This window comes from Oncorhynchus tshawytscha, linkage group LG07, assembly GCF_018296145.1.
Source record: "Oncorhynchus tshawytscha isolate Ot180627B linkage group LG07, Otsh_v2.0, whole genome shotgun sequence".
NCBI classification, from domain to species: Eukaryota; Metazoa; Chordata; class Actinopteri; order Salmoniformes; family Salmonidae; genus Oncorhynchus; species Oncorhynchus tshawytscha.
In genome coordinates, this window is record NC_056435.1 from 41,416,797 (window position 1) to 41,444,342 (window position 27,546).

Consider the following 27,546-nt stretch of genomic DNA (forward strand, 5'->3'; position numbering starts at 1 on the left):
TCCCTCCTTCTCTATCTCCCTCCCTCCACCTCTCTCTCTCCCTCCTTCTCTATCTCCCTCCCTCCCTCCCCTCTCTCCACCTCTCTCTCCCTCCCTCCCTCTATCTCCCTCCCTCCCCCTCTCTCCACCTCTCTCTCTCCCTCCTTCTCTATCTCCCTCCCTCCCTCCACCTCTCTCTCTCCCTCCTTCTCTATCTCCCTCCCTCCCCCTCTCTCCACCTCCTCTCTCTCCCTCCCTCTCTATCTCTCTCCCTCTCTATCTCCCTCCCCCTCTCTCTCACCTCCCTCTCTCCCCCTCCCTCCCTCCCTCCCTCCCTATCTCTCTCCCTCCCTCCCTATCTCTCTCCCTCCCCCCCTCTCTCTACCTCTCTCTCTCCCTCCTTCTCTATCTCCCTCCCCCTCTCTCTCTACTCTCTCTCTCTCCCTCCTTCTCTATCTCCCTCCCTCCCCCTCTCTCTACCTCTCTCTCTCCCTCCTTCTCTATCTCCCTCCCCCTCTCTCTACCCCTTTCTCTCCCTCCTTCTCTATCTCCCTCCCTCCCCCCTCTCTCCACCTCCCTCTCTCCCTCCCTCTCTATCTCTCTCCCCCCCCTCTCTCCACCTCTCTCTCCTTCCTTCTCTATCTCCCTCCCTCCCCCTCTCTCCACCTCTCTCTCTCCCTCCCTCCCCCTCTCCCTCTCCCCCTCTCTCTCTCCCTCCCCCTCTCTATCTCTCTCCCTCCCCCCTCTCTACCTCTCTCTCTCCCTCCTTCTCTATCTCCCTCCCTCCCCCTCTCTCCACCTCCCTCTCTCCCTCCCTCCCTATCTCTCTCCCTCCCCCTCTCTCTACCTCTCTATCTCTCTCCCTCCACCTCTGTCAGAGTGAGGAGAAGGTGCGCCAGCTGCAGGAGCTGTTAGAGATGGCAGAGCAGAGGCTGGCTCAGACCATGAGGAAGGCTGAGACACTACCAGAGGTGGAGGCAGAGTTGGCACAGAGGGTGGCAGCCCTCACCAAGGTAACAACACACACAGTCACAGTCCTAAACATACGGAGGCTGGATGTCAATCGAACCCACCATAGCAATCTTGATGCACGTACATTTGTTATTCTGACAACAGGTGGGTATCTAGCTGGCAGGGGAAGGTATCTGGTAATAGTTGTAGGATTTCACAGTAACCAAAACAATAACTGTTTTTTGACCATGTGAAAAAGAGCTCGGTGTGTAAATACTGGAATGCAGGTTTGATTGAGTTGGGTCCTGTGACTCCCCCTGCAGGCCGAGGAGCGACATGGCAACGTTGAGGAGCGACTCAGACAGCTGGAGTCACAACTGGAGGAGAAGAACCAGGAACTGAGCAGGGTGTGTGTGTGTGTGTGTGTGTGTGTGTGTGTGTGTGTGTGTGTGTGTGTGTGTGTGTGTGTGTGTGTGTGTGTGTGTGTGTGTACGCGCGTGTGCATGTAGTCTTGCCTTGCGGCTTTCTCTGACCTCTCTCTGAGTGCAGCGTAGCCCGACGCTTCACATCAGCCTGGCCCCTTGACTTTGTCTCTTCATGTTCACACACACACACACACACACACACACACACACACACACACACACACACACACACACACACACACACACACAGACACACCCTGAGATCCTCATATACACTATATATAAAAAAGTATGTGGACACCCCTTCAAATTAGTGGATTTGGCTATTTCAGCCACACCCGTTGCTGAAAGGTGTATAAAATTGAGCACTCAGCCTTGCAATCTCCATAGACAAACATTGGCAGTAGCAGTGGCGATTTTAGCATGTCAATCTTGCTGGAGCAAACCCCGCAATTTATTTTAATTTATTTATGTAACCTTTATTTAACTAGGCCGTCATTGAAAATAAGAATTTGTTCTTAACTGACTTGCCTGGTTAAATAAAGGTAAAATAAAAAATTAAAAAATTAAAGGCCCCACTGGACTGAGGAGCGCCTCTGGACTGAGGGGCAGCTCCGGACTGAGGGGCAGCTCCTGACTGAGGGGCAGCTCCGGACTGATTGACGGCTCCGGCAGCTCCTGGCTGGCTGACGGCTCCGGCAGCTCCTGGCTGGCTGACGGCTCTGGCAGCTCCTGGCTGGCTGACGGCTCTGGCAGCTCCTGGCTGACTGGCGGCTCTGGCTGCTCCTGGCTGACTGGCGGCTCCTGGCTGACTGGCGGCTCCTGGCTGGCTGACGGCTCTGGCAGGTCCTGGCTGACTGGCGGCTCCTGGCTGACTGGCGGCTCTGGCAGGTCCTGGCTGACTGACGGCTCTGGCAGCTCCTGGCTGACTGACGGCTCAGGACAGACGGGAGACTCTGGCAGCTCAGGACAGACGGGAGACTCTGGCGGCTCAGGACAGACGGGAGACTCTGGTGGCGCTGGGCAGGCGGGAGCACCTGTAGGGATGAGACGGAGAGACAGCCTGGTGCGGGGGGCTGCCACCGGAGGTCTGGTACGTGGAGGTGGCACAGGATAGACTGGACCGTGAAGGCGCACTGGAGATCTTGAGCACCGAGCCTGCCCAACCTTACCTGGTTGAATGCTCCCCGTAGCCAGGCCAGTGCGGTGAGGTGGAATAGGCCGCACTGGGCTGTGCTGGCGAACCGGGGACACCATGCGTAAGGCTGGTGCCATGTATGCCGGCCCGAAGAGACGCACTGGTGACCAGATACGTAGAGCCGGCTTCATGGCACCTGGCTTGAGGCCAACTCTAGCCCGGCTGATACGAGGTTCTGGAATGTACCGAACCGGGCTATGCACACGCACTGGGGACACAGTGCGCTCCACCGCATAACCCAGTGCCTGCCCGGTTCCTCTCTCTCTCCGGTAAGCACAGGAAGTTGGCGCAGGTCTCCTACCTGGCTTCGCCACACTCCCTGTGTGCTCCCCCTAATACATTTTTGGGGCTGCCTCTCAGGCTTCCAGCCACGTTGCCGTGCTGCCTCCTCATACCGGCGCCTCTCTGCTTTTGCTGCCTCCAGCTCTGCTTTGGGGCGGCGATATTCCCCTGGCTGTGCCCAGGGTCCTTCGCCGTCCAGAATCTCCTCCCAAGTCCATGAGTCCTGCGTTCTTTCCCGCTGCTGCTGGCCGTTACCACGCTGCTTGGTCCATTGTTGGTGGGTTATTCTGTCACGATCGTCGTAGTGAGGAGACCAAAGCGCAGCGTGGTGTGAATACATACTTTTAATGAATAACGAAAAAACACAAAGTACACTAAACAAACAAACAGAATAACAAACAAACGTGACGCTATATATAAACAGTGCAGACATAGACATAGAATGCCCCCTCATATCACACCCTGACCATTCAAAAAATAGAAACAAACAACGCAAATAATGGTCAGAGTGTGACAGTCAGCACAAGAACTGTTCACCAGGAGCTTCATAAAAGGGGTTTCCATGGCCGAGCAGCCTCACACAAGCCTAAGATCACCATGCGCAATGCCAAGCATCGGCTGGAGTGGTATAAAGCTCGCCGCCATTGGACTCTGGAGCAGTGGAAATGCGTTCTCTGGAGTGATGAATCACGCTTCATTATCTGGCAGTCCGACTGATGAATCTGGGTTTGGCGGATGCCAGGAGAACCACTACCTGGCCCATGCAAAGTGCCAACTGTAAAGTTTGGTGGAGGAGGAATAATGGTCTGCTATTTTTCCAGTGAAGGGAAATCTTAACGCTACAGCATACAATGACATTCTAGATGATTCTGTGCTTCCAACTTTGTGGCAACAGTTTGGGGAAAGCCCTTTCCTGTTTCAACAATGCCCCCGTGCACAAAGCGAGGTCCATACAGGAATGGTTTGTCGAGATCGGTGTAGAAGAACTTGACTGACCTGCACAGAGCCCTGACCTCAACCCCATCGAACACCTGTGGGATGAATTGGAACGTCGACTGCGAGCCAGGCCTAATCGCTCAACATCAGTACCCAACCTCACTAATGCTCTTGTGGCTAAATGGAAGCAAGCCCCCACATCTAGTGGAAAGCCTTCCCAAAAGAGTGGAATCTGTTATAGCAGCAAAGGGGGGAACAACTCCATATTTAGAGTATCACACACTCACTTTTTTTTTTGCTTTATAAATATGAGCCGAACACACACGTTTCCTGCTGTAGCCTGTTACCCCACAGAGCTCTGACTATATATATTTACAATTGGAATCATTCACACGTCTAGATTCTATCTCTGCATGTGAGCTCATGAGTATAGTTGAAGTAGCTCTATGAGGAACCAGCTGTGAATGTGTGTGTGTGGTTGAGGTAGTGTTTCCTCTGACTGCAGAATACAATGTTGTCAAATCAAGTCCTTTCTCTCTCATTCTGTTTTCTAGTGCTGTGCTCATGGAGTGTATGGAGTACTTCTGTATGTGGGTGACAAAAGTCATGAACTTTTCATCCTCTCTCTTTTTCACTCCCTTTCTCTGTCTATCCGTCCCTCTCTCAGGCACGTCAGAGAGAGAAGATGAATGAAGAACACAACAAGCGTTTGTCTGACACAGTAGACCGTCTGCTCACTGAGTCTAACGAGAGACTGCAGCTTCACCTTAAAGAACGCATGGCAGCACTGGAGGACAAGGCATGGCACGCAACACACACACACACACACACACACACACACGCAACACACACACACAAATACGACGTACTCAGGCCTCTAAACTAGTGATTCCCAAACTATAGCTGAACAGTGATGTCTTATCCTCTTCCTGTTTGTTCCAGAACTCCCTGATTCAGGATCTGGAGAACTCCCAGAAACAGCTGGAGGAGTTCCACCACACCAGGGTGAGTCAGGCCTGGACACACAACACATGAACAACGCAACACACATCCCTCTATGCATCCAACGTTCTATTCATTGAAACTTTTCACGCACAAACTTTATGGAGAGCCACATGTATTGGATGAGAGTTGAACTGTTACAAATATTGTGATTGGACATTGATGTTGTTCAGTCCCACAATGCCTTTCTTCGTCAGGAGCGTCTGATTGGTGAGATTGAGAAGCTGCGGAATGAGATCGACCACTTGAAACGCCGGAGTGGAGTGTTTGGAGATGGATCACACCCACGGTACACAGACATACACACACAAACACACACACTATACACACACACACTAGTCCCACACTTGCCCCATACTAGCACCCTATACTGACCAGGTTTTCTCTGTATGTGTGTGTGTGTGTGTGTGTGTGTGTGTGTGTGTGTGTGTGTGTGTGTGTGTGTGTGTGTGTGTGTGTGTGTGTGTGTGTGTGTGTGTGTGTGTGTATAGGTCTCACATGGGCAGTGCCAGTGACCTGCGTTTCTCAGTGGTAGAAGGGCAGGATGGGCACTACAGCTCTGCTGTCATCAGACGGGCACAGAAGGGCCGCCTGGCAGCGCTACGCAACGAACCCAACAAGGTAACCACATACTCACAAACACACACGTACACCACACACCCACCACACACACACACCACACGCACACACCTGTGCCAAACTTGGTACACTCCCCTCGGCCTGTGTGTCCAATTTCTGTGCCCATTCCAAGCTATGTCATGAAACACCACATATCCTGTCTTCCTCTCCACATATGCCCCCTCTCCTCCCCTTTGTTAGTGTCTCCTCTCTTCCTCCTCTCTTCCCCTCCTCTCCCTCATGGCTGATGGCCCTGATGAGGGCAGTAATATTGCTGATGGTTGTTAAGCTTAACACACTGCATTTGTCCCTCATTACATACAGCTCTCACCTAACCAATGCTTCTCTCTCTGACCCCTGCTACCTTGGACGTACGTATGTGTTATGTAAGTGGTATGTCTTTATCAACATGTGTGTTAATAAAGTGTTTAAGTATATGAGGTGTGAGTGTGGATTTGTTTGGGTATCTGATGTGTGCAATGTGTAACTGTCGTACAGGTGTGTGCAGTGTCTAACAGTGTGTGTGTGTGTGTGTGTGTGTGTGTGTGTGTGTGTGTGTGTGTGTGTGTGTGTGTGTGTGTGTGTGTGTGTGTGTGTGTGTGTGTGTGTGTGTGTGTGTGTGTGTGTGTATTTACCATACAGGTGTGTGCGGTGTTTGAGCAGGAATACTCGTCTCTACGTGGCAGTGTCAGTCATCTCCTGGGCAGTGACGTGGAGGCTGAGTCAGACCTAGATGATGATGTTAGCTCCGTCCTCCTGTCACCCAGCGGCCAATCAGATGCACAGACTCTGGCTCTGATGTTGCAGGAGCAGCTGGATGCCATCAACGAGGAGATCAGGTAGGAGAACACACCAACGCAGACAACTATCGCAATATCTCCCTCCCTACCTTCAAATCAAATCAAATCAAATGTATTTATATAGCCCTTCGTACATCAGCTGATATCTCAAAGTGCTGTACAGAAACCCAGCCTAAACCCCCACACAGCAAGCAATGCAGGTGTAGAAGCACGGTGGCTAGGAAAAACTCCCTAGAAAGGCCAAAACCTAGGAAGAAACCTAGAGAGGAACCAGGCTATGTGGGGTGGCCAGTCCTCTTCTGGCTGTGCCGGGTGGAGATTATAACAGAACATGGCCAAGATGTTCAAATGTTCATAGATGACCAGCATGGTCCAATAATAATAAGGCAGAACAGTTGAAACTGGAGCAGCAGCACAGCCAGGTGGACTGGGGACAGCAAGGAGTCATCATGTCAGGTAGTCCTGAGGCATGGTCCTAGGGCTCAGGTCCTCTGAGAGAGAGAAATAAAGAGAGAAAGAGAGAATTAGAGAGAGCATACTTAAATTCACACAGGACACCGAATAAGACAGGAGAAGTACTCCAGAAATAACAAACTGACCCTAGCCCCCCGACACATAAACTACTGCAGCATAAATACTGGAGGCTGAGACAGGAGGGGTCAGGAGACACTGTGGCCCCATCCGAGGACACCCCCGGACAGGGCCAAACAGGAAGGATATAACCCCACCCACTTTGCCAAAGCACAGCCCCCACACCACTAGAGGGATATCTTCAACCACCAACTTACCATCCTGAGACAAGGCCGAGTATAGCCCACAAAGATCTCCACCACGGCACAACCCAAGGTGGGGGCACCAACCCAGACAGGAAGATCACATCAGTGACTCAACCCACTCAGGTGACGCACCCCTCCTAGGGACAGTATGAAAGAGCCCCAGTAAGCCAGTGACTCAGCCCCTGTAATAGGGTTAGAGGCAGAGAATCCCAGTGGAAAGAGGGGAACCGGCCAGGCAGAGACAGCAAGGGCGGTTCGTTGCTCCAGAGCCTTTCCGTTCACCTTCCCACTCCTGGACCAGACTACACTCAATCATATGACCCACTGAAGAGATGAGTCTTCAGTAAAGACTTAAAGGTTGAGACCGAGTCTGCGTCTCTCACATGGATAGGCAGACCGTTCCATGAAAATGGAACTCTATAGGAGAAAGCCCTGCCTCCAGCTGTTTGCGTAGAAATTCTAGGGACAATTAGGAGGCCTATGTCTTGTGACCATAGCGTACGTGTAGGTATGTACGGCAGGACCAAATCAGAGCGATAGGTAGGAGCAAGCCCATGTAATGCTTTGTAGGTTAGCAGTAAAACCTTGAAATCAGCCCTTGCCTTGACAGGAAGCCAGTGTAGAGAGGCTAGCACTGGAGTAATATGATCAAATTATTTGGTTCTAGTCAGGATTCTAGCAGCCGTATTTAGCACTAACTGAAGTTTATTTAGTGCTTTATCCGGGTAGCCGGAAAGTAGAGCATTGCAGTAGTCTAACCTAGAAGTGACAAAAGCATGGATACATTTTTCTGCATAATTTTTGGACAGAAAGTTTCTGATTTTTGCAATGTTACGTAGATGGAAAAAAGCTGTCCTTGAAATGGTCTTGATATGTTCTTCAAAAGAGAGATCACCTTCCACCATAATATCTCCAGCATTTTCCAGAATCTGAAGCCTTGGCTTCCTCCTTTCCTGAGGGTTGTGTTACTCCTAGGCAGAGCGATGTGCAAGTTCTTTCCCCCATTTTTGATGCACCATTTTTCTTTAACTCACTCACCCAGGGAACATGCTTTATACTGCTGGTTATTATGTGTGTATGATGTAGTTATTATGTGTATGATGTACTAAATATGTGTGTATGGTGTAGTTATTATGTGTGTGTGATGTAGTTATTATGTGTGTGTGATGTAGTTATTATGTGTGTGTGATGTAGTTATTATGTGTGTGATGTAGTTATTATGTGTGTGTGATGTAGTTATTATGTGTGTGTGATGTAGTTATTATGTGTATGGTGTAGTAATTATGTGTGTGTGATGTAGTTATTATGTGTGTGTGATGTAGTTATTATGTGTGTGTGATGTAGTTATTATGTGTGTGTGATGTAGTTTTTATGTGTGTGTGATGTAGTTATTATGTGTGTGTGATGTAGTTTTTATGTGTGTGTGATGTAGTTTTTATGTGTGTGTGATGTAGTTATTATGTGTGTGTGATGTAGTTATTATGTGTGTGTGATGTAGTTATTATGTGTGTGATGTAGTTATTATGTGTGTGTGATGTAGTTATTATGTGTGTGTGATGTAGTTATTATGTGTGTGTGATGTAGTTATTATGTGTGTGATGTAGTTATTATGTGTGTGTGATGTAGTTATTATGTGTGTGTGATGTAGTTATTATGTGTTTGTGATGTAGTTATTATGTGTGTGTGATGTAGTTATTATGTGTGTGTGATGTAGTTATTATGTGTGTGTGATGTAGTTTTTATGTGTGTGTGATGTAGTTATTATGTGTGTGTGATGTAGTTATTATGTGTGTGTGATGTAGTTATTATGTGTGTGATGTAGTTATTATGTGTGTGTGATGTAGTTATTGTGTGTGTGATGTAGTTATTATGTGTGTGTGATGTAGTTATTATGTGTGTGTGATGTAGTTAATATGTGTGTATGGTGTAGTTATTATGTGTGTGTGATGTAGTTATTGTGTGTGTGATGTAGTTATTATGTGTGTGTGATGTAGTTATTATGTGTGTGATGTAGTTTTTATTTGTATGTATGAGGTTTTTATTTTTATTGAACCTTTATTTAACCAGATTTAAAATCTCTTTTTCGAGAACGTCCTGGCCAAGATAGGCAGCACCAAGTCATTACAAAAATTACAGACAAACAACATGAAAAAGTACAAGTAATCTAGTCAAAACCATAGAATTCACAAGAGTATAACAAAACAAAAACAGCAAATTAAAAACATTGACAGGTCAGGCAATCAGTCTCAAAATCATTCATCTGTGATTTAAAAAGACCAATCGGGACAAATTCTTCCAGTTTAAAAGTATTTTGTAAGGCGTTCCAAGACGATGGCGCAGAGTACATAAAAGCCCTTTTACCAAATTCAGTTCGGACATTTGGAAGTTAGGAGGATAAAGTCCAGCGAACAAAGAGAGTACCCACCACATTTCTGAACAATAAAAATGCCCAAATAAAAGGTAGTAAACCCAAAATGGCTTTGTAAATAAAGGTATACCAGTGCCTGAGCCTACGAGTGACTAGAGAAGGCCAGCCAACCCTGGTATACAAAGTGCATCATACACGCATCATAACTACATCATACACGCATCATAACTACATCATACACACATAATACCTACACCATACACATAATAACTACATCATACACATAATAACTACATCATACACACATAATAACTACATCATACACACAATAACTACATCATACACACATAATAACTACATCATACACATAATAACTACATCATACACACATAATAACTACATCATACACACATAATAACTACATCACATACACATAATAACTACATCATACACATAATAACTACATCATACACACATAATAACTACATCATACACACAATAACTACATCATACACACATAATAACTACACCATACACACATAATAACTACATCACGACACATAATAACTACATCATACACACACAACAACTAACTGTTATTATGTGTGTATGATGTATTTATTGTATGTATGATGTTGTTATTATGTGTGCATGATGTCGTTATTATGTGTGTATGATGTAGATATTATGTGTGTATGATGTAGTTATTATGTGTGTATGATGTAGTTATTGTGTGTGTATGGTGTCGTTATTATGTGTGTATGATGACGTTATGTGTATGATGACGTTGTTGTGTGTATGATGTAGTTATTATGTGTGTATGATGACGTTATTGTGTGTTTGATGTAGTTATTATGTGTGTATGATGCAGTTATTGTGTGTGTATGATGTAGTTATTGTGTGTATGATGTAGTTATTGTGTGTATGATGTAGTTATTGTGTGTATGATGTAGTTATTATGTTTGTAATATGTAGTTATTGTGTGTATGATGTAGTTATTGTGTGTATGATGTAGTTATTGTGTGTATGATGTAGTTATTATGTGTATGATGTAGTTATTATGTGTGTATGATGTAGTTATTATGTGTGTATGATGTAGTTATTGTGTGTGTATGATGTAGTTATTGTGTGTATGATGTAGTTATTGTGTGTGTATGATGTAGTTATTATGTGTGTAAGATATAGTTATTGTGTCTCATCCCACTGTACTCTCTGGTGTTCAGGATGATCCAGGTGGAGAGGGAGTCTGCTGACCTCAGGGCAGATGAGATAGAGTCTCGTGTGAACAGTGGTAGCATGGACGGACTCAACGTTACACTCCGCCCCCGTACCATGCCCAGCTCAGCCACTGCCCAGTCCCTGGCTTCCTCCTCGTCCCCTCCCACCAGCGGACGCTCTACCCCCAAACACCACACCCACAACGCCAGCCACCAGCTGGGAATCATGACCCTGGTGAGACGCAGACATGCATTTAACCATCAGAGAGGACTAACCTGACAACATGTTTGGATGGATGTACTCACACACAATGTTTACAGTGTGAAACAACAAGTCACTCAACTGCTGCTTATTCATTCTCTCTTCAGTAACCCCAGTAACTGGTTTTGATTGTATGTCTAACAACGGGTTGCCTCTAACTATGTGTTGGTGTGTCTGTGCCTCCCTCCTGTCTTTAACAGCCTAGCGACTTAAGGAAACACCGTAGAAAAATAGCAGTAAGTCAGTTTTCTCTTTATCTACACAACTAAGAGAGGCAGTACAGCTCCCACATATGGAGAGTTACTGAAATGAACAAAGTTTTCAAGGTTGCGATTGGAAAGACAGGATCCTTCCCGCTGGACAAGGTGTTGTCACAGCCTCTCTGAGAAAGCTCCTATTTGAAGCCTCCTGACAGATAAAGGTGGCTTCACTCTTTCTCACCTCTCTCTCTCCCTCCAGTCTCCAGTGGAAGCTCGTGAGGACAAGGCTACTATCAAGTGTGAGACGTCTCCCCCCTCCTCTCCCCGCAGTCTGAGACTGGAGTCCAACTTCGCCCAGCTCACTGGCAGTCTGGAGGACGGACGAGGGTACACACACACACACACACACACACACACACACACACACACACACACACACACACACACACACACACACACACACACACATACAACCCCCTCCCCCACATACACACACATTCTTTCAATCCCACTTATACTTTGTGTCTCTCTCTCTCCCTCGCTCGCTCACTCTCTCTCTCTTTCTCTCTCTCTCTCTACAGGGGTAAAGCGAAGAAGGGCATCAAGTCATCTATAGGTCGTCTGTTTGGGAAGAGCAAGGAGAAGGGCAGGATGGAGGGAGGAGGGACACTGGGGAGGGAGGGACAGCCTCTGCCTGCCCTGATGCCGGGAGGTAACTCAGCTGGACCTGTAATCTCTGTCTTCTGTAGGCTACTGTATGTACAGGTATGTGTGAGTGATGCTATATCTGTTGTGTTGTGTGTCTCAGTAGACTTTGAGATGAGCATCGGAGACACCATGACTCTGGGCAAGCTGGGCACGCAGGCAGAGAGAGACCGCAGGATGAAGAAGAAGTAAGACCTTTACCTACCACTCACATACACGCACTCTCTTTCTCTTTCTGTCTAAATGCAAGGTCAATTGGTGGTGTCTCTGTCAGTTGAATTGTGAATACATTTGGGAAGCTGTGAAACCCTGGCCTCACTCTGTTCCGTAGTAGAATAAAACATTCATGTGCTCCAGAGGCCATGCCAACATTAGTTGTTTACTCTCCTCTCTCTCTCTTTCTCTCTCTCTCACTCCCTCTTTCTCCCCGTTTCTATCTCTCCCCTGTCTCTGTGTCAGACATGAGCTGCTAGAGGAGGCCAGGAGGAGAGGACTGCCCTTCGCTCAGTGGGATGGACCAACTGTGGTCTCCTGGCTAGAGGTATAACCTCTAACCCCTGACCCCTAACCTCCACCACAACCTTACCCTATCCCTAGCCTCCAGATTCCCCTAAACCCTACTCTACCTTAACCTTGTCCTACCATAAAATCACCTGGAGTGTTATACTGTGTGTGATTATGATGTTGATGGTGGTGGTGATGCTGAAGATGATGCCCTCTCTCACCAATGTAGTTGTGGGTGGGGATGCCCGCCTGGTACGTGGCAGCCTGTCGTGCCAACGTGAAGAGCGGTGCCATCATGTCGGCCCTGTCGGACACAGAGATCCAGAGGGAGATTGGCATCAGTAACCCCCTGCACCGCCTCAAACTGAGACTGGCCATCCAGGAGATGGTGTCCCTCACCAGTCCCTCTGCCCCGCTCACCTCTAGAACGGTACAAACACACACACACACACACACATCACACACACAAACACACACACACACAGCCTCTTTGTACCGCTCATGGTACATACACACACACTGCCCATCACCTGTCACTTCACTGACCCTGTAATGATAGTGCTTTTGGAGTTGACAGTACTCTTCACTCTGTCCACTGTGCTGCATGGGGTGGAGCGGGAAACCTACTCTCTCAACAGTGTGCCAGATACTGCCTGCCTGACACACTCCCTCTCACTACAGACACGTGTATGCGTGTGTGCGTGCTTTTCTTTGTTGTCTGTCTGTAATTGTGTGTGCGTGCTCGTGCGTGCTCTCCCTCTCTGCACAGTCCTCCGGAAATGTGTGGTTAACCCATGAAGAGATGGAGAACCTGGCTTCCTCCACTAAAGCGGTCAGTGCCATCTGTGTGAACCCCTCCCCACCACACACACACTACACACACCACACACCCACACACACTCTGCCCCGCTGTGCTACACATATGCCTGCTTCTGCAAACGCTCCTCCCCAGCCTCCTACAACTACAACGCATACTGCCTCCTTGTTTGTGCCTGGGTTAGCATGTCTTTGGTGCACCATATTAGGCTCTGTTGTTTTGATGGGTTATTGTGTGTAGATTTATGCTGGTTGTCTGTTAGGTTGTGTTGGGTGTGTTGTGATGAATTATGTCTCAGCATTCTGGTGTTAAAGTTGATCCATCTCTCCATATGGCTTTCCTGGGTTCAGTACCTGGTCGGTTACATTGGTGCATGGGACTCAGATCACTCAAAAAATGTACATCAAATTTTACCAACAATGCTGTTTTAAGAAAGTATCTAAAAGAAAGTAAGGGATAAGAATAACAAATAATTCAAGAGCAGCAGTAAATAACAATGGTGGTGCTATATACAGGGGGTACCGGTACAGAGTCAATGTGTCAATGTGCGGAGGCACCAGTGTCGAGGTAATTGAGGTAATTATGTTGCCATACCAGGCAGAGATGCAACCGATCAGGATGCTCTCGATGGTGCAGCTGTAAAACCTTTTCAGGATCTGAGGACCCATGCCAATTCATTTCAGTCTCCTGAGGGTGAATAGGTTTTGTCGTGCCCTCTTCACAACTGTCTTGGTGAGCTTGGACCATGTTAGTTTGTTGGTGATGTCGACGCCAAGGAACTTGACGCTCTCAAACCTGCTCCGCTGCAGCCCTGTCGATGAGAATGGGGGCGTGCTCGGGCCTCCTTTTCCTGTGGTCCACAATCATCTCCTTTGTCTTGATCATGTTGAGGGAGAGGTTGTTGTCCTTGCACCACATGGTCAGGTCTCTGACCTCCCTATAGGCTGTCTCATCATTGTCAGTGATCAGTGATCAGGCCTACCACTGTTGCGTCATCTGCAATCTTAATGATGTTGGAGTCGTGCCTGGCCATGCAGTCATGAATGAACATGGAGTACAGGAGGGGACTGAGCAAGCACCCCTGGGGGGCCTCCGTGTTGAGGATCAGCGTGTTGGATGTGTTGTTACCTACTCTCACCACCTGGGGGCGGCCTATCAGGAAGTCCAAGATCCAGTTGCAGAGGGAAGTGTTTAGTCCCAGGGTCCTTAACTTATTGATGAGCTTTGAGGGCACTATGGTGTTGAACGCTGAGCTGTAGTCAATGAATAGCATTCTCACGTAGGTGTTCCTTCTGTGGGAAAGGGCAGTGTGGAGTGCAATAGAGATGGCGTCATCTGTGGATCTGTGTTGGGGCGGTGTGCAAATTGGAGTGGGTCTACAGTTTCTGGGATAATGGTGTTGATGAGAGCCTTTCAAAGCATTTCATGTCTACAGACGTGAGTGCTACGGATTAGTAGTCTTTTAGGCAGGTTACCTTAGTGTTCTTGGGCACAGGGACTATGGCGGTCTGCTTGAAACATGTTGGTATTACAGACTCAGACAGGGAGAGGTTAAAAATGTCAGTGAAGACACTTGCCAGTTGGTCAGCGCATGCTCTTGAGTACACGTCCTGGTAATCCATCTGGACCTGCAGCCTTGTGAATGTTGACCTGTTTAAAGGTCTTACTCGCATCGGTTGCGAAGAGCGTGATCACACAGTCGTCCGGTACAGCTGATGCTCTCATGCATGTTTCAGTATTACTTGCCTCGAAGAGAGCATAGAAGTTATTTAGCTTGTCTGGTAGGCTTGTGTCACTGGGTAGCTCTCGGGTGTGCTTCCCTTTGTAGTCTGTAATGGTTTGCAAGCCCTGCCACAACCAACGAGCATCGGAGCCGGTGTAGTGCAATTCGATCTTAGTCCTTTGTTGATACATTGCCTGTTTGATGGTTCGTCGGAGGGCATAGTGGGATTTCTTATAAGCTTCCTGATTAGAGTTCCGCTCCTTGAAAGTGGCAGCTCTACCCTTTTAGCTCAGTGCAAATGTTGCCTGTAATCCATGGCTTCCGGTTGGGGTATGTACGTACAGTCACTGTGGGGACGACGTCCTCGATGCACTTATTGATAAAGCCAGTGACTGATGTGGTGTACTCCTCAATGTCATCGGAAGAATCCCGGAACATATTCCAGTCTGTGATAGCAAAACAGTCCTGTAGTTTAGTATCTGCTTCATCTGACCACTTTTTTATAGACCGAGTTACTGGTCACTGGTGCTTCCTGCTTTAATTTTTGCTTGTAAGAAGGAATCAGGAGGAGAGAGTTGTGGTCAGAGTTGCCAAATGGAGGGCGAGGGAGAGATTTGTAGAGCTCAGTGTGTGATTAGCATTAGCTAACTGTGTGCATGCGTCTAACCCAATCTGTCCTGTCTCTGCCACGCTGTCAATCACTCAGGAGAATGAGGAGGGCAGCTGGGCTCAGGTGAGAACTCCTCCCACTAACACCTGTCGTTGTTATCACAACAATTACCTGAGCCAGGGGGGTTGTCACCATGTCACAGAGAGCACAGTCTCAGACCACACACACACACACACATACACACATACACACACGCCTACCCTTTTGGTTAATCCACGTACACAGATGAACCTCTCAATTGTATCTAATCTCAGCCAAACATACTCACTAACTGTGTCCCTCCTGACACACAGACTCTGGCATACGGGGATATGAACCATGAGTGGATCGGTAATGAGTGGCTGCCCAGCCTGGGTCTGCCTCAGTACCGCTCCTACTTCATGGAGTGTCTGGTGGACGCCCGCATGCTGGACCACCTCACCAAGAAAGACCTCCGCACCCACCTCAAGATGGTTGACAGCTTCCACAGGTCAGTCACCATGGTAACCAGCCAGCCAGCCAGCCACCACGGCAACAGCAACCGTTCTTAGGAGCTGCCATGCTACACTTTCAATATCAATATAGGAAAAATAGGCATAAAAGTGATGACATATGTATTCAATTTGTGCAGTCAACAATGACATTTAACCCATAAAAATGTGGGAATACAACATTCACAAATAATATTGTGTGTATCAGGGCCAGTCTGCAGTATGGGATTATGTGCTTGAAGAGACTCAATTACGACAGGAAAGACCTGGACCGTCGTAGAGAGGAGAGCATGCACGACATGAAAGGTAAACATCCATACTCATAGACAGGATCTCTCATTATAAATGTCATCATGTGAGATCCTGTCTCAGTGGTCTGCAGACACAGTCATTTAGCAGACACTCTTATCCAGAGCGACTTACAGTAGTGAGTTCATACATTTTCATACTGGTCCCCCATGGGAATCAAACTAACAACCCTGGTGTTGCAAGCACCTTGCTCTACCAACTGAGCCACACGGGATTTAAGAGGGTTGGAGCTCTATGTATGGACAGCTGAGCCTTTTACTGCTATCTCCACACACACACACGCACGCACGCACACTAACACACACGCACACGGACACACACACACACACGCACGCACGCACGCACGAACACACACACACGCACACATACAAGCATGTACACGAACACACACGCACGCACGCACGAACACACGCACACGGACACACACACACACACACACGCACGCACGAACACACACACACGCACACACACACGCATGTACACGAACACACACGCACGCGCATGCACAAGCACATGAACACACACACACACAGAGCCAGCTAAAGCTTTGCTACCTTATGACCTTCAGCACTGCATATGAACTTGACTCAGCTGTCCTGTCACATCAGAAGCCCCCTCCTCACACGCACACACACACACCGCCTGTTCCTCTCTGAAAAAGCTGGGTGACAGCTGTGCTTATTCAGAACAAAGGCAGTATGCCATTGAGAGTACACTATTGGAGTGTGAATACTTCTGATATGATATTCTCTGTCTGTTTATTAGATGCACTGGTCTATATGCTGTGATAGTAATACACCTCTCTCTGTCTCTCTCTGTCTATGCCTCTCCCGTCTCTCTCTCCTCTCCCCCTCTTTCCATACCCCCTCCCCCCTCTCTGTAGATGCGTTAGTGTGGACCAATGAGCAGGTAGTGCACTGGGTCCAGAGTATAGGTCTGAAGGACTACAATACCAACCTGATGGAGAGTGGAGTCCACGGGGCTCTCATTGCTCTGGATGAGACCTTTGACTACAGCAGCCTGGCTCTCATACTGCAGATCCCCATGCAGAACACGCAGGTACACACAGACACACACCCTTGGTCGAGGGACTAGCGCTGTGTAGGAATGACTAGGGCTGTCACAGTTAGCATATTACCGCCACACCAGTCACGAGTCATGACCCAGTCAAATTCCCCGTGACCGTTGGCATTCATTTGAGCGTTCAAAACTGCTCAAATGAATGCCGCTGATGGGTAGTTTACTAAACGCTAATTGCCTGGTACTTAGTGCTCTATTGTCCATCTAATTACTCTCTAAACACTTCATGGTTAAATGTGAATAATCTGAATGATGAGGACAAATGATTGATGAGAATTAGGGCTCCTGTTTGGAAATGGACACGGGAAGCCCCCGAATATGCATAAATACATTTTTTTAACCCGTTCTGAAAGGACCTACAAGACAACCGGTCTGATCTGAGTGAGGGAAGCAGCAGAAAAGCCCATTGTTTTGCTACTTTATTAAAACAGAGCTGTAGAGAAAGGGAGAGAGAGAGAGGCACAGAGCGAGCAGCTCTAGACTATTAGGGAGCAGAGGCCGAGTGTGTGTGTGTGTTTGTGTGAGTAAGACACTGGAGGCTCAGAACACCAGAGCATGCATGGAGGGAGAGACCGCAACCACTGTTATCTTGCGCTAGACTAACTTCTTGCTAGTTATTTATCATTCCATCCGATTACATAGTACCTGACTTGACTGCATCAAACCGAGAGAAACTAGGTTTATTGAGGCTAGCCATAACGTTACTGCTGTTCTCACCGTCCTACAGTTGGCCTACACATAATAGAACGGACGTCCCCAGTCAAGTCAATGATGACATAATGGGTGGACTTGTAGCCATTTTGAATGCACCCATTGGAGCAAAGCAGGAAGTAAAAGAAGGATGTAAAAGCAGGAAGTATACCCATCAGTCTGTGCTGTCATTTGTTGATTCAACTCAACTGGCATTACAAAAACGACATTCCATTGCATGAGCCACATTAGTTAGTATTATTTGAATGAACATTCTGCATTACAATGGAAATTATTGCACCACAATACCAAGCAGCCTTTGCGAGTGTACCCATGAGTTTACCAGTCAAATGTCTATGGTGTGGAAGCCCGGAGATGCTAAACATGTTTATGTTAAATAACGGTCAATTACCGTGAGACCGGCAGTCATTTGCATGACAATTACCTACCGGCTGACAAAATGTCATGACTGCCACAGATCTAGGAGTAACGCCAGCTGTCTATTTAAGTGATAATGCCGGAAAAGCTGGTGTTTGGAGGATATATTGGCATGGGAGTTCGTCTCGGACCGGCAAACCATGCCAATATATCCTCCACCGGCTTTGAAAACACTATCACTTTTATACAATGGGTTAACAACATTTTCAAACAATGATTGACATATTTTAATTAAAAACTTTATTTTGATAACTTTTGTCATACAATTTCATCCTTCCACAAGATATAGTCCCGAAACAACTACGGCTAACTTAGAGTCACGCCAATCAGTGAAGAAAAATCAACAACAGTAGTTGCATTTGTTTAAGTTGTTTTCTAGTGACATTTATTTGGATACATCCATAACAATGAGCTAATTAGGCACGATTTCATCAGGCATAGAAAATGTGCTCTCTCGTCAGGACACTGTTGTTCAGAGGAGTTAGCCAACAACACAGCTAACACAATCACTTCACACTGAAGCTGGAAAGACTGCAAACTAGCTGCATTTGGTTTTGTTTGACCTTTTTTCAATAGACATTTCTTTGTATATATCCATACAAATGATCCCAGCTGATTCATGATTTCGACTGGCTGAGAAACGCTGCCTGCCTTTCTCTTTTGTCCCAACTCTTGACCCACCCCTACACGTTCATTACTGTAGGACAGTTGGAGATCAAATTTGAAAATTGAAACAATGTTGCAAATGTCGGAGAGACAGACACTAAGGTTTATACAAATCTCAGCTGTTGTCTAAAAGAAATGTGAGATAATGTCTAGATGCATTTTATAGTGGAGATAAAGTTTATAAATTGCCTGGCTGGGCTGATGAGACAGTGGATTGCGCTGTCAGATGGAACAGAGTAAATAGGCATTTTACCACTATAGATTTAGCCGGTGATAACTTGTGGAATAGACGGGATGGATTGCACTTTTAACCAATCAGCATTCAGGATTAGACCCACCCGTTGTATAAATGCTGTATATCTATATGCTGTGTGTGTGTGCGCCAGGCTCGGCAGGTTCTGGAGAGAGAGTTCAACAACGTCCTGGCCCTGGGCACTGACCGCAGACTGGAGGAGGTGAGTAACAAGGAAATAATGGACCCACAAGTGTTTCAGTTTTGCCGTCTTCCTGTGAAATATGGATTCTGTTTCTTTATACCCACTTTGATTGCTTTTACATGGCTGTTTGTTTGTTTACTTTCTCTCTTTCTCTCTCTGTGTAGAGTGGGGATGATAAGACGTTCCGCCGCTCTCCATCGTGGCGTAAGCGTTTCCGAGCGCGGGAGGGAGGAGGGGGAATGGGCATGATGGCGGGCTCCATGGAAACACTGCCCGCTGGGTTCCGTATGCCCTCCATGTCCATGCCCCCACCGTCCATGGCCCTGGTGCCCAGGAAACAGCTGCAACCAGAAGGTGTGTGTTTTTGGAAAGGGGTACTGCGAGGTCGTAGTTAAATGATTTGCAGTCGTGTGGATGTGATTTGAGTGTGTTTTGCGATTCACTGACAATGCAAGCCCTAACAACAGCCACAAAATGATTTCATCTTAACGCTTGATGTGTGTGAGGGCATTCATGCGTGTGTGAGTGTGTGCCGGTCTCTTTGCTTTGCCTGTCTCACTGCACGCTGTCTCCTCTCTGTCCCGCTCGGCCACGCCCACTTCTGCCACACACTGTCTAGCTCCTCCCCCGGCTCCCCAGAGACTCGACCCCTCTGCTGTACGGACGTACTCATGCTAACTCCACTCCACTTACTAACAGGAGCTAACGTTAACAGGTAAGATATCCTAGCAATGCTAACAAATGGCTAGGACCATTAGCCTATTCCTGACTGAGCAATGCTAACAAAAGGTTTAGGGAAACCTCATGCTAGTTCCACCCCAGTTGCCAACCCTCTCTCTCTCCCTCTTTCTTTCTCTCCCTCGCTTTCTCCTTCTGTCTTCCTTTGTATCTCTCTCAGTTTATTCCCATGACCTGTATGGACACATGCTTGCGGCCTTTCGAGAGTGACATGCCAAATTTGGGAGAGATCTTGACGTTAAGGGACCTGTATCCAGCGTCACCTCTCACCTTCTCCGTGGGACACGTGCAATTCGGAGGTGACCTCTGACTTTTTGACCTTTGAACTCTGAGCGTGCTCATTGCCACACTCGCTGCTGTAAAGGAGACTCGGCCCAGTTGCTATTCCCAGTAAACCCAGTACCCCCAGTAGCCTTGTTGTTGTGGTGTCGTGCTCCCGCATAGTCCTAATTCCTAATCTGTCGGTTCTAGTCCTAATTCTTTATCTGTGGGTTCTATTCCTAATTCCTACTCTGTGGGTTCTAGTCCTAATTCCGAATCTGTGAGTACTAGTCCTAATTCCTACTCTGTGGGTTCTAGTCCTAATTCCGAATCTGTGAGTACTAGTCCTAATTCCTACTCTGTGGGTTCTAGTCCTAATTCCGAATCTGTGAGTATTAGTCCTAATTCCTACTCTGTGGGTTCTAGTCCTAATTCCGAATCTCTGGGTTCTAGTCCTAATTCCTACTCTGTGGGTTCTAGACCTAATTGCTAATTTGTGGGTTCTAGTCTAACTCTACTCTAGCTCCTGGGTGTTTTCCACCTACACGTCGTCCTCTCGGTTATGCAAGGTATTAATCATTTATTGTCTCTCTGTAAATAAAATGGATGACATATGTTTTTTTTATATAAATATATATAAATATATATATTGGAATTATATATGGAGAATATTATAATATCATTGCTGTATGAAACCCAATGCCCTGTATTCGGTGGTGACTGTTCTATTTGTGTGTTGGACCTCTGTGTGTCTTATATGCTGTCAGTGTCTGGAGTTATATGAAGGACTCACTAAGCAGGGGCCTGTTACTCTATGTGATACTACTACTATGATTCTCAGCCACAGGTTCTTGGGTCCAGACCTAAACGGTTCAGTTACCTTTCCTGCCTTTTATCCCCTACTTTCCTTCTCTCTTTTCATATCTCCTATCCTCATTTCCCATCTCCTTTTCTCCTTTCCTCCTGCTCGTTCCTATCTCCACTTGTTTCCTTCCTCTATTTGACACTGATGTAGCTACCATGAGTAGAGTAGGTGATCCTGTAGATATGAGAGGATACAGGATGAGCTGTGTGTGTAAATGAAAGCAATAGGCTCCAATATTTGAGACTTAAGGGAAACAGCATGTTACGAAAGCCAAACCCTAGACTAACCTCCATGGATGGATGGTGTTGTTTTTCTCTACTTCGTTTCAAATCAAACAGTAAATTGCTGCTAGGCATCAGCCAAACGAAAATCCTCACAAACAGGACACCTGACAGAGACAGTGATGATGCCATATATGGACTTTTCCCCTGCCGCCCCTTTCCTGTCCAGTTGCCATGGGGATGTGAAAGTGGCCAATGATGCTGCCCGAGCACTAGCACGTGTTGTGTGTATGACCTCCTCTCCTCCAATGAGAGAGCTCTGTCAGTGAACTAGTGAAGTGTTGGATGGGTGTATTTCTTTTGATTTTACAGCCAATGTTTTAAAGGTGTCTAAAAGATGTAATGTGTTACTGTGGCAGCTACGAGTACTGTGTGTGTATTTATTCCAGGTGTGAAATGATGCTGACAAATCAAGATTTTATTATTTGGCTATTTAAAAAGTGTATTGTATTTATGACACTATAGACATAAGTAAAGCTGTTTTTTGTAAAGATAAATGTTGATGTTGTGTGTTCATTTTGAGGTGATGGTTGGCATATGCAAGTATGTGCTTGTATGTTAAGACATTAACTGCGGCCAGGTATTGAAAATGGTCTTTAATGCAAGTTTAGACAGAAACATCACTTCTTGGGACATCTACAAATACACAACAATCTTTATTATAAAACTCAAAAATAAGTTAGCAAAAAAATAGAAAATAAAATTAGCAAAACCACTCTGTAGAAAACGGAACGTATTTACATCACTAGCATTCATTACCAGTTTAAATTAAGCAGATGCATTGGTCAAAACTGCCATGGTACATATTGGCCCCACAAATAATAAACTAACGTTTTTAAGCATAACACACGCAAACAGAATGCAAGATAGATCAGGGAAAGATTTAGAAAAGGAGGAAACATAAGTCAACATTAAGTCAGGACAGAAAACCATAATTCTCGTTGCTCCTTTCCAGTGGCACTTAGGGTCTCAGTTCTAACTTGAGATCCAAACAGGGAACTGGATTTTTGACCTAAAACATGCATAGATTGATGTCAGTGGGTTCTCAGGTTAGGATCTGACCTGTAACCTACTGGTAGGGAGACATGGACCACAGGGTTTGGTAGGTAGGGAATAAGGCCTCAGGCCTGGAAGAGGTGTGAGGGCTTTAGGTTAGGGCCAGGAGTTAGTCCTGGAAAAACCTCCTGGCCTATGTTGGTGTGTATGGTGTTGTGTGATGTGTGGGTGTGTATGGTGCTGTGTGGTGTCCAAGTGCTAGCTTGCAACTAGCTGGGACACACAGGGCCTGGCCTTCTTTCCTCCCTTCATTGAAGTAGTCACTGATCTAACATGCTTGGATGGGTGGAATGTACAGTAGGTTTCGCTGCATGGCTTTCACCTATCCAGTTATATCCCATCAGTGACTACCTCCTCATGGAAGGGAGTAAGAAAATATGGTTTGTGATGTATTGGACCTGTTAACAGCACACATGTCTGTCTGCTGCTCTGGGTTTATTTGGGAATGTCCACAGGTACAGGGTAGGCCAGCGGAGCCCCCTCTGCTGCTGTGATGCTGTCCACGATGGACGTCAGAGAGCGCAGGTTAGTCTGCTCTGGAGAGTCTGCACTCAGGAGGTCTAGAGAGAGACATGAGAGAGAGAGCGTCAAAACAGCTAACATTTTCAACAAGTTCAGGGTGCATTGCTGAAATGTAATAAATTGTGTGTTTACCCTCATTGCTGTAGCTCTGGGTACAGTGGTCTGAGGTGTTGCTCCACTCTGGGCTGCTACAGCAGGTGCTGCCTGATCCCTGCTCACTCGACGACGACACCTGTTACCATGGAGACAAGGCACTGTCATTCACCCCACTTTATGTGACACGTCACGCCCCACCCCACACAGACGATGCTAGTGACACACACATCATCTCATTCACAACTATACACACACACTACGCTACTCACAACGACAAACACATACTACTATTGATCATCTTTGTCTGTCGTAGCTAAGAAGCTGGTGTTGCCTGTCTCTTTTTCAATGATTCATCAAACAAATTTCTTTTTTTTAATTGTCATTTAGCAGACACTACATTAGTGAGTGCATACATTTTCATATTTTTTCGTACTGGTCCCCCATGGGAATCGAACCCACAACCCTGGCATTGGAAGCGCCATGCTCGACCAAGTGAAGCACACACACTACACTACACACAACTCCACTCACTACACACACAGCTTCATCAATTACTTTATGAATAATTGATTGTACTACTGTGTCATAACACATTATCCATTACAACTGTTTCTGAAAGCTGGTAGGTTAAGATGAAACTAAATCAAGATTAGGTGAGTGCTGTGTTTGAAGTACTTATGAGGGATACAAATGATGTATGTAGCATGTCTTTTAAAACAATAGCCATAGCAGCACTCCCAAGGGAATTCACGCACGCCAGGGTGAAATGTTTCAATATACCTCTAAGTGCTGTTCTGTCTGTGTTGTTAGTGGATGGTTTGATGAGGGCTCTGTCCGCAGCACTTGTCTATGACAACTGTCAATGAATGTAAGAGCTCTGTTCTGGAACTTTTCTGTTGAAACCTTGTATTCTACGAGAGGCGAACACCATATATCAGAGTTTACACACCAGACGTAGACCTACCCTCCTACCAGACTCACACTAGCACACACAGACATATAAAAAGCCTTTACAACTAACACACCCAACCGCCACACCTGCCTTACCTAAAGCACTGTTAATGCCTGTAGGCCTACATGTACTCAAATAACATTATCTCCTAAATGTTGGGGGCGATTATTCCCATCCATGTCATTTGCATCCGTTTCTCTGGTCCCTCTTTCTTCACTCCTCATTCCCTTCATCCCTCTCCAGTCTGCCTCTCCCTCTTTCTTCACTCCTCATTCCCTTCATCCCTCTCCAGTCTGCCTCTCCCTATTTCTTCACTCCTCATTCCCTTCATCCCTCTCCAGTCTGCCTCTCCCTCTTTCTTCACTCCTCATTCCCTTCATCCCTCTCCAGTCTGCCTCTCCCTCTTTCTTCACTCCTCATTCCCTTCATCCCTCTCCAGTCTGCCTCTCCCTCTTTGACGCCTCTCTCTTCTACTGTGTCATTCCCTCTCTCTTTATACACATCTTTTCTCTCATTTAGCCTTTTCCTCATATTCTTTCTCTTCCTCCTCAACCACTCCCATCATCATGTATCTCTGTTAACCTCCCTCCCTCCATCCCTCTCTCCTCCCTTCTACCTTGCTCTTTCTCCCAGACCTCTACTGTAGGTTGGTGTGGTTCTTTCATCCCTCACTCTGTCCATCTCTTCCTCCCTGCGTCCCTGTCTCCAACTCACCCTGGGTTGAGCAGGTCCGGTGCGGTATTGTAAGCCCTGTGTTCCCTGGTCGTTCTCCTGCTGGTTGAGGGAGGAGACAAGTGCCTGCAGCCTCTCAATGTACTGGATGGCACTCCTCAGGATCTCCACCTTGGGCAACCTCTGGTTGGGGTTCATCAGTGTGCTCCTCTTCAGGGCCTCGAATGCCTCGTTCACCTTCTTCAGCCTCCTCTTCTCACGCATTGTGGCCGCTTTCCGTCGGTCCATGGTCACAGTCTTGCGTTTGCACAGCTTGCAGGCCCAGGGTAGGCACTGGCCGGGGCAGTGGGGCTCCGGGTGGGGGGAGAGACCAGAGGGGGTTACCTTGTCCTCCATACCTCCACCCAACCCTACCCCAACCCCCCCGGATAGACCCCCACAAAGCCCCATCATGGAACCCCCGCGCTCCTGGTAGCCCCCCTGGTCATACCCACCCGGCAGCCGGGACTGGTAGAAGTTGTCCCCCCCTTCGTAGAAGCGTTGGTCGGGGAAGAAGTAGGGGTTGGTCTCGAAAAGCTCCATACTGGTCGACGCTGAAGTTTAGGGGGGCGAAGACTCTGATTTGGTTCCTCTGGGCTCTACTGTGTGTGTTCTATAGGGGTGTTAGGTCTGAGTGTGTTGGAGAGAGTGTGTGAGTGAGCCTCTCCCACTTCTGGCCTGGGTTAGTGGAGAGAGGAAGATGTGTGGAGAACAACTGGTGTGGAGCAGCAACTGCAGGTTGGCATTTAAACCCTCTGACTGCTGCAGGATCAGAGGGTTAAATTTAGCACGAGCCCAGAGAAACCTGACACGGCGTTTAGCTGTTGCTGCACATCTAAACTTCACATCTCTGTTGGGCCCTGCTCTCCAGGGCTTCAGGAACGTGTGTATGTGTGCATGTACATGTGTGTGTGTGTGTGTTTGTGTGTATATGTGTGCATAGGAAGCTATGTCTATGTACTCACTCGTGTGTGTGTGTGCGTGTGTGTGTGCATGTGTGCAAGGTAGAGCGTCGGCCAATGGCGTAGTAGATAATAGAATGTGATCTGGTTGCCATGGAAATTGGTCTAATTACCTCAGATCTGACCATGGGATCAAAGATGGCTGCCTTAGTGAGCTATTCCCTGCCTCATGTCCCCCTCCACGACATCATACCTGAAGTCCCCTACCATACAGTCTACACACAGCTGTCACCTCCACTCTCAAATCCCCATACTTGATGACAGAAAGTATCACAGCAGCTTTTGTTGAAGTTATTATTGAAGGAAAGTTTATTTTGATTCATTCTGAAAATAAGGTATGAAGATTTTCAGTATGGATATGTTTGACTGATGTTTTATCTGTGTGAAGTTCATGGGGACATGGAGTTAAATCTCAACATGTTTTCCACATCCAATAGAAAGTCCTTATTATTTGGCTTTAAGCCCAAGAGAATGGATGGAGACACATAACTGGACACCCCTGAGTGACTGTGGGCCAATTCTCCACTGTCGGGTACAGTCTGTACATTGCTTGGTATGTGTCTTAACAGTGAGATTCACATCAGGTAAGATATTTGTGATGGCCTTGGTTGTCCTGACCCTGGACAGAGTGTTAGCCTAGCTGCCCGTCGCTAATCCCTCAAGACTCGTCTCACCTCATAGCTCACAGGCTAATTCTGACAGGCTTCCGTTCAGATGCACCATGGTCCTGTCTGTCCCTATCATAGCCCTGTCTGTCTCTCTCATAGCCCTGTCTGTCTCTCTCATAGCCCTGTCTGTCTCTCTCATAGCCCTGTCTGTCTCTCTCATAGCCCTGTCTGTCCCTATCATAGCCCTGTCTGTCTCTCTCATAGTCCTGTCTGTCTCTCTCATAACCCTGTCTGTCTCTCTCATAGCCCTGTCTGTCTGTCTCACAGCCCTGTCTGTCCCTATCATAGCCCTGTCTGTCCCTCTCATAGCCCTGTCTGTCTGTCTCTCTGTCTGTCTCTCTCATAGCCCTGTCTGGGGTTCTATGAGAGAGACAGAGGTTGGGGAATGGTCTGAGACAGGGCTAGATTGGGTAATGGTCTGGGACAGGGCTAGGTTGGGTAATGGTCTGGGACAGGGCTAGGTTGGGTAGTGGTCTGGGACAGGGCTAGGTTGGGTAATGGTCTGGGGCAGGGCTAGGTTGGGTAATGGTCTGGGACAGGTTTAGATTGGGTAATGGTCTGGGACAGGGCTAGGTTGGGTAATGGTCTGGGACAGGGCTAGGTTGGGTAATGGTCTGGGACAGGGCTAGGTTGGGTAATGGTCTGGGACAGGGCTAGGTTGAGTAGTGGTCTGGGACAGGGCTAGGTTGGGTAATGGTCTGGGACAGGGCTAGGTTGGGTAGTGGTCTGGGACAGGGCTAGGTTGGGTAATGGTCTGGGACAGGGCTAGGTTAGGTATTTGTCTGGGACAGGGTTAGATTGGGTAATGGTCTGGGACAGGGCTAGGTTGGGTAATGGTCTGGGACAGGGCTAGGTTGGGTAATGGTCTGGGACAGGGCTAGGTTGAGTAGTGGTCTGGGACAGGGCTAGGT

The 27,546-nt window shown here is 47.2% G+C and overlaps 2 protein-coding genes across 12 annotated transcripts in view; one reads left to right on the forward strand and one right to left on the reverse strand.

Moving 5' to 3' along the window:
* The window catches only part of ppfia4 (PTPRF interacting protein alpha 4), a 119,045-nt gene extending 96,880 nt beyond the window's left edge, over positions 1–22,165 (forward strand). For 4 of the 11 annotated variants that reach the window (XM_042324426.1, XM_042324417.1, XM_042324418.1 and 1 more), the window contains 23 exons: positions 858–992; positions 1,254–1,337; positions 4,439–4,570; positions 4,714–4,776; positions 4,971–5,062; positions 5,265–5,394; positions 6,034–6,230; positions 10,559–10,787; positions 11,015–11,050; positions 11,274–11,401; positions 11,596–11,726; positions 11,823–11,907; positions 12,179–12,260; positions 12,453–12,653; positions 12,993–13,055; positions 15,470–15,496; positions 15,727–15,902; positions 16,112–16,209; positions 17,096–17,271; positions 19,473–19,541; positions 19,688–19,877; positions 20,143–20,238; positions 20,422–22,165. In XM_042324426.1, the coding sequence (XP_042180360.1) occupies positions 858–992; positions 1,254–1,337; positions 4,439–4,570; positions 4,714–4,776; positions 4,971–5,062; positions 5,265–5,394; positions 6,034–6,230; positions 10,559–10,787; positions 11,015–11,050; positions 11,274–11,401; positions 11,596–11,726; positions 11,823–11,907; positions 12,179–12,260; positions 12,453–12,653; positions 12,993–13,055; positions 15,470–15,496; positions 15,727–15,902; positions 16,112–16,209; positions 17,096–17,271; positions 19,473–19,541; positions 19,688–19,877; positions 20,143–20,201 (2,583 nt within the window). In that variant the 3' untranslated portion in view covers positions 20,202–20,238; positions 20,422–22,165. The remainder of the gene's footprint in view (positions 1–857; positions 993–1,253; positions 1,338–4,438; positions 4,571–4,713; positions 4,777–4,970; positions 5,063–5,264; positions 5,395–6,033; positions 6,231–10,558; positions 10,788–11,014; positions 11,051–11,273; positions 11,402–11,595; positions 11,727–11,822; positions 11,908–12,178; positions 12,261–12,452; positions 12,654–12,992; positions 13,056–15,469; positions 15,497–15,726; positions 15,903–16,111; positions 16,210–17,095; positions 17,272–19,472; positions 19,542–19,687; positions 19,878–20,142; positions 20,239–20,421) is intronic. The other 7 variants (XM_042324419.1, XM_042324422.1, XM_042324420.1 and 4 more) reach the window with 7 other exon arrangements.
* Positions 22,166–22,249: 84 nt separating this feature from the next.
* myog (myogenin) lies at positions 22,250–25,722 on the reverse strand. The gene is made up of 3 exons (XM_024427173.1): positions 25,009–25,722; positions 23,379–23,478; positions 22,250–23,284 (listed from the first exon to the last, which is right to left on the reverse strand). The coding sequence occupies exons 1-3, from the start codon at positions 25,546–25,548 to the stop codon at positions 23,160–23,162; spliced, it is 765 nt and encodes a 254-aa protein (XP_024282941.1). The 5' UTR covers positions 25,549–25,722; the 3' UTR covers positions 22,250–23,159.
* Positions 25,723–27,546: the final 1,824 nt, after the last annotated feature.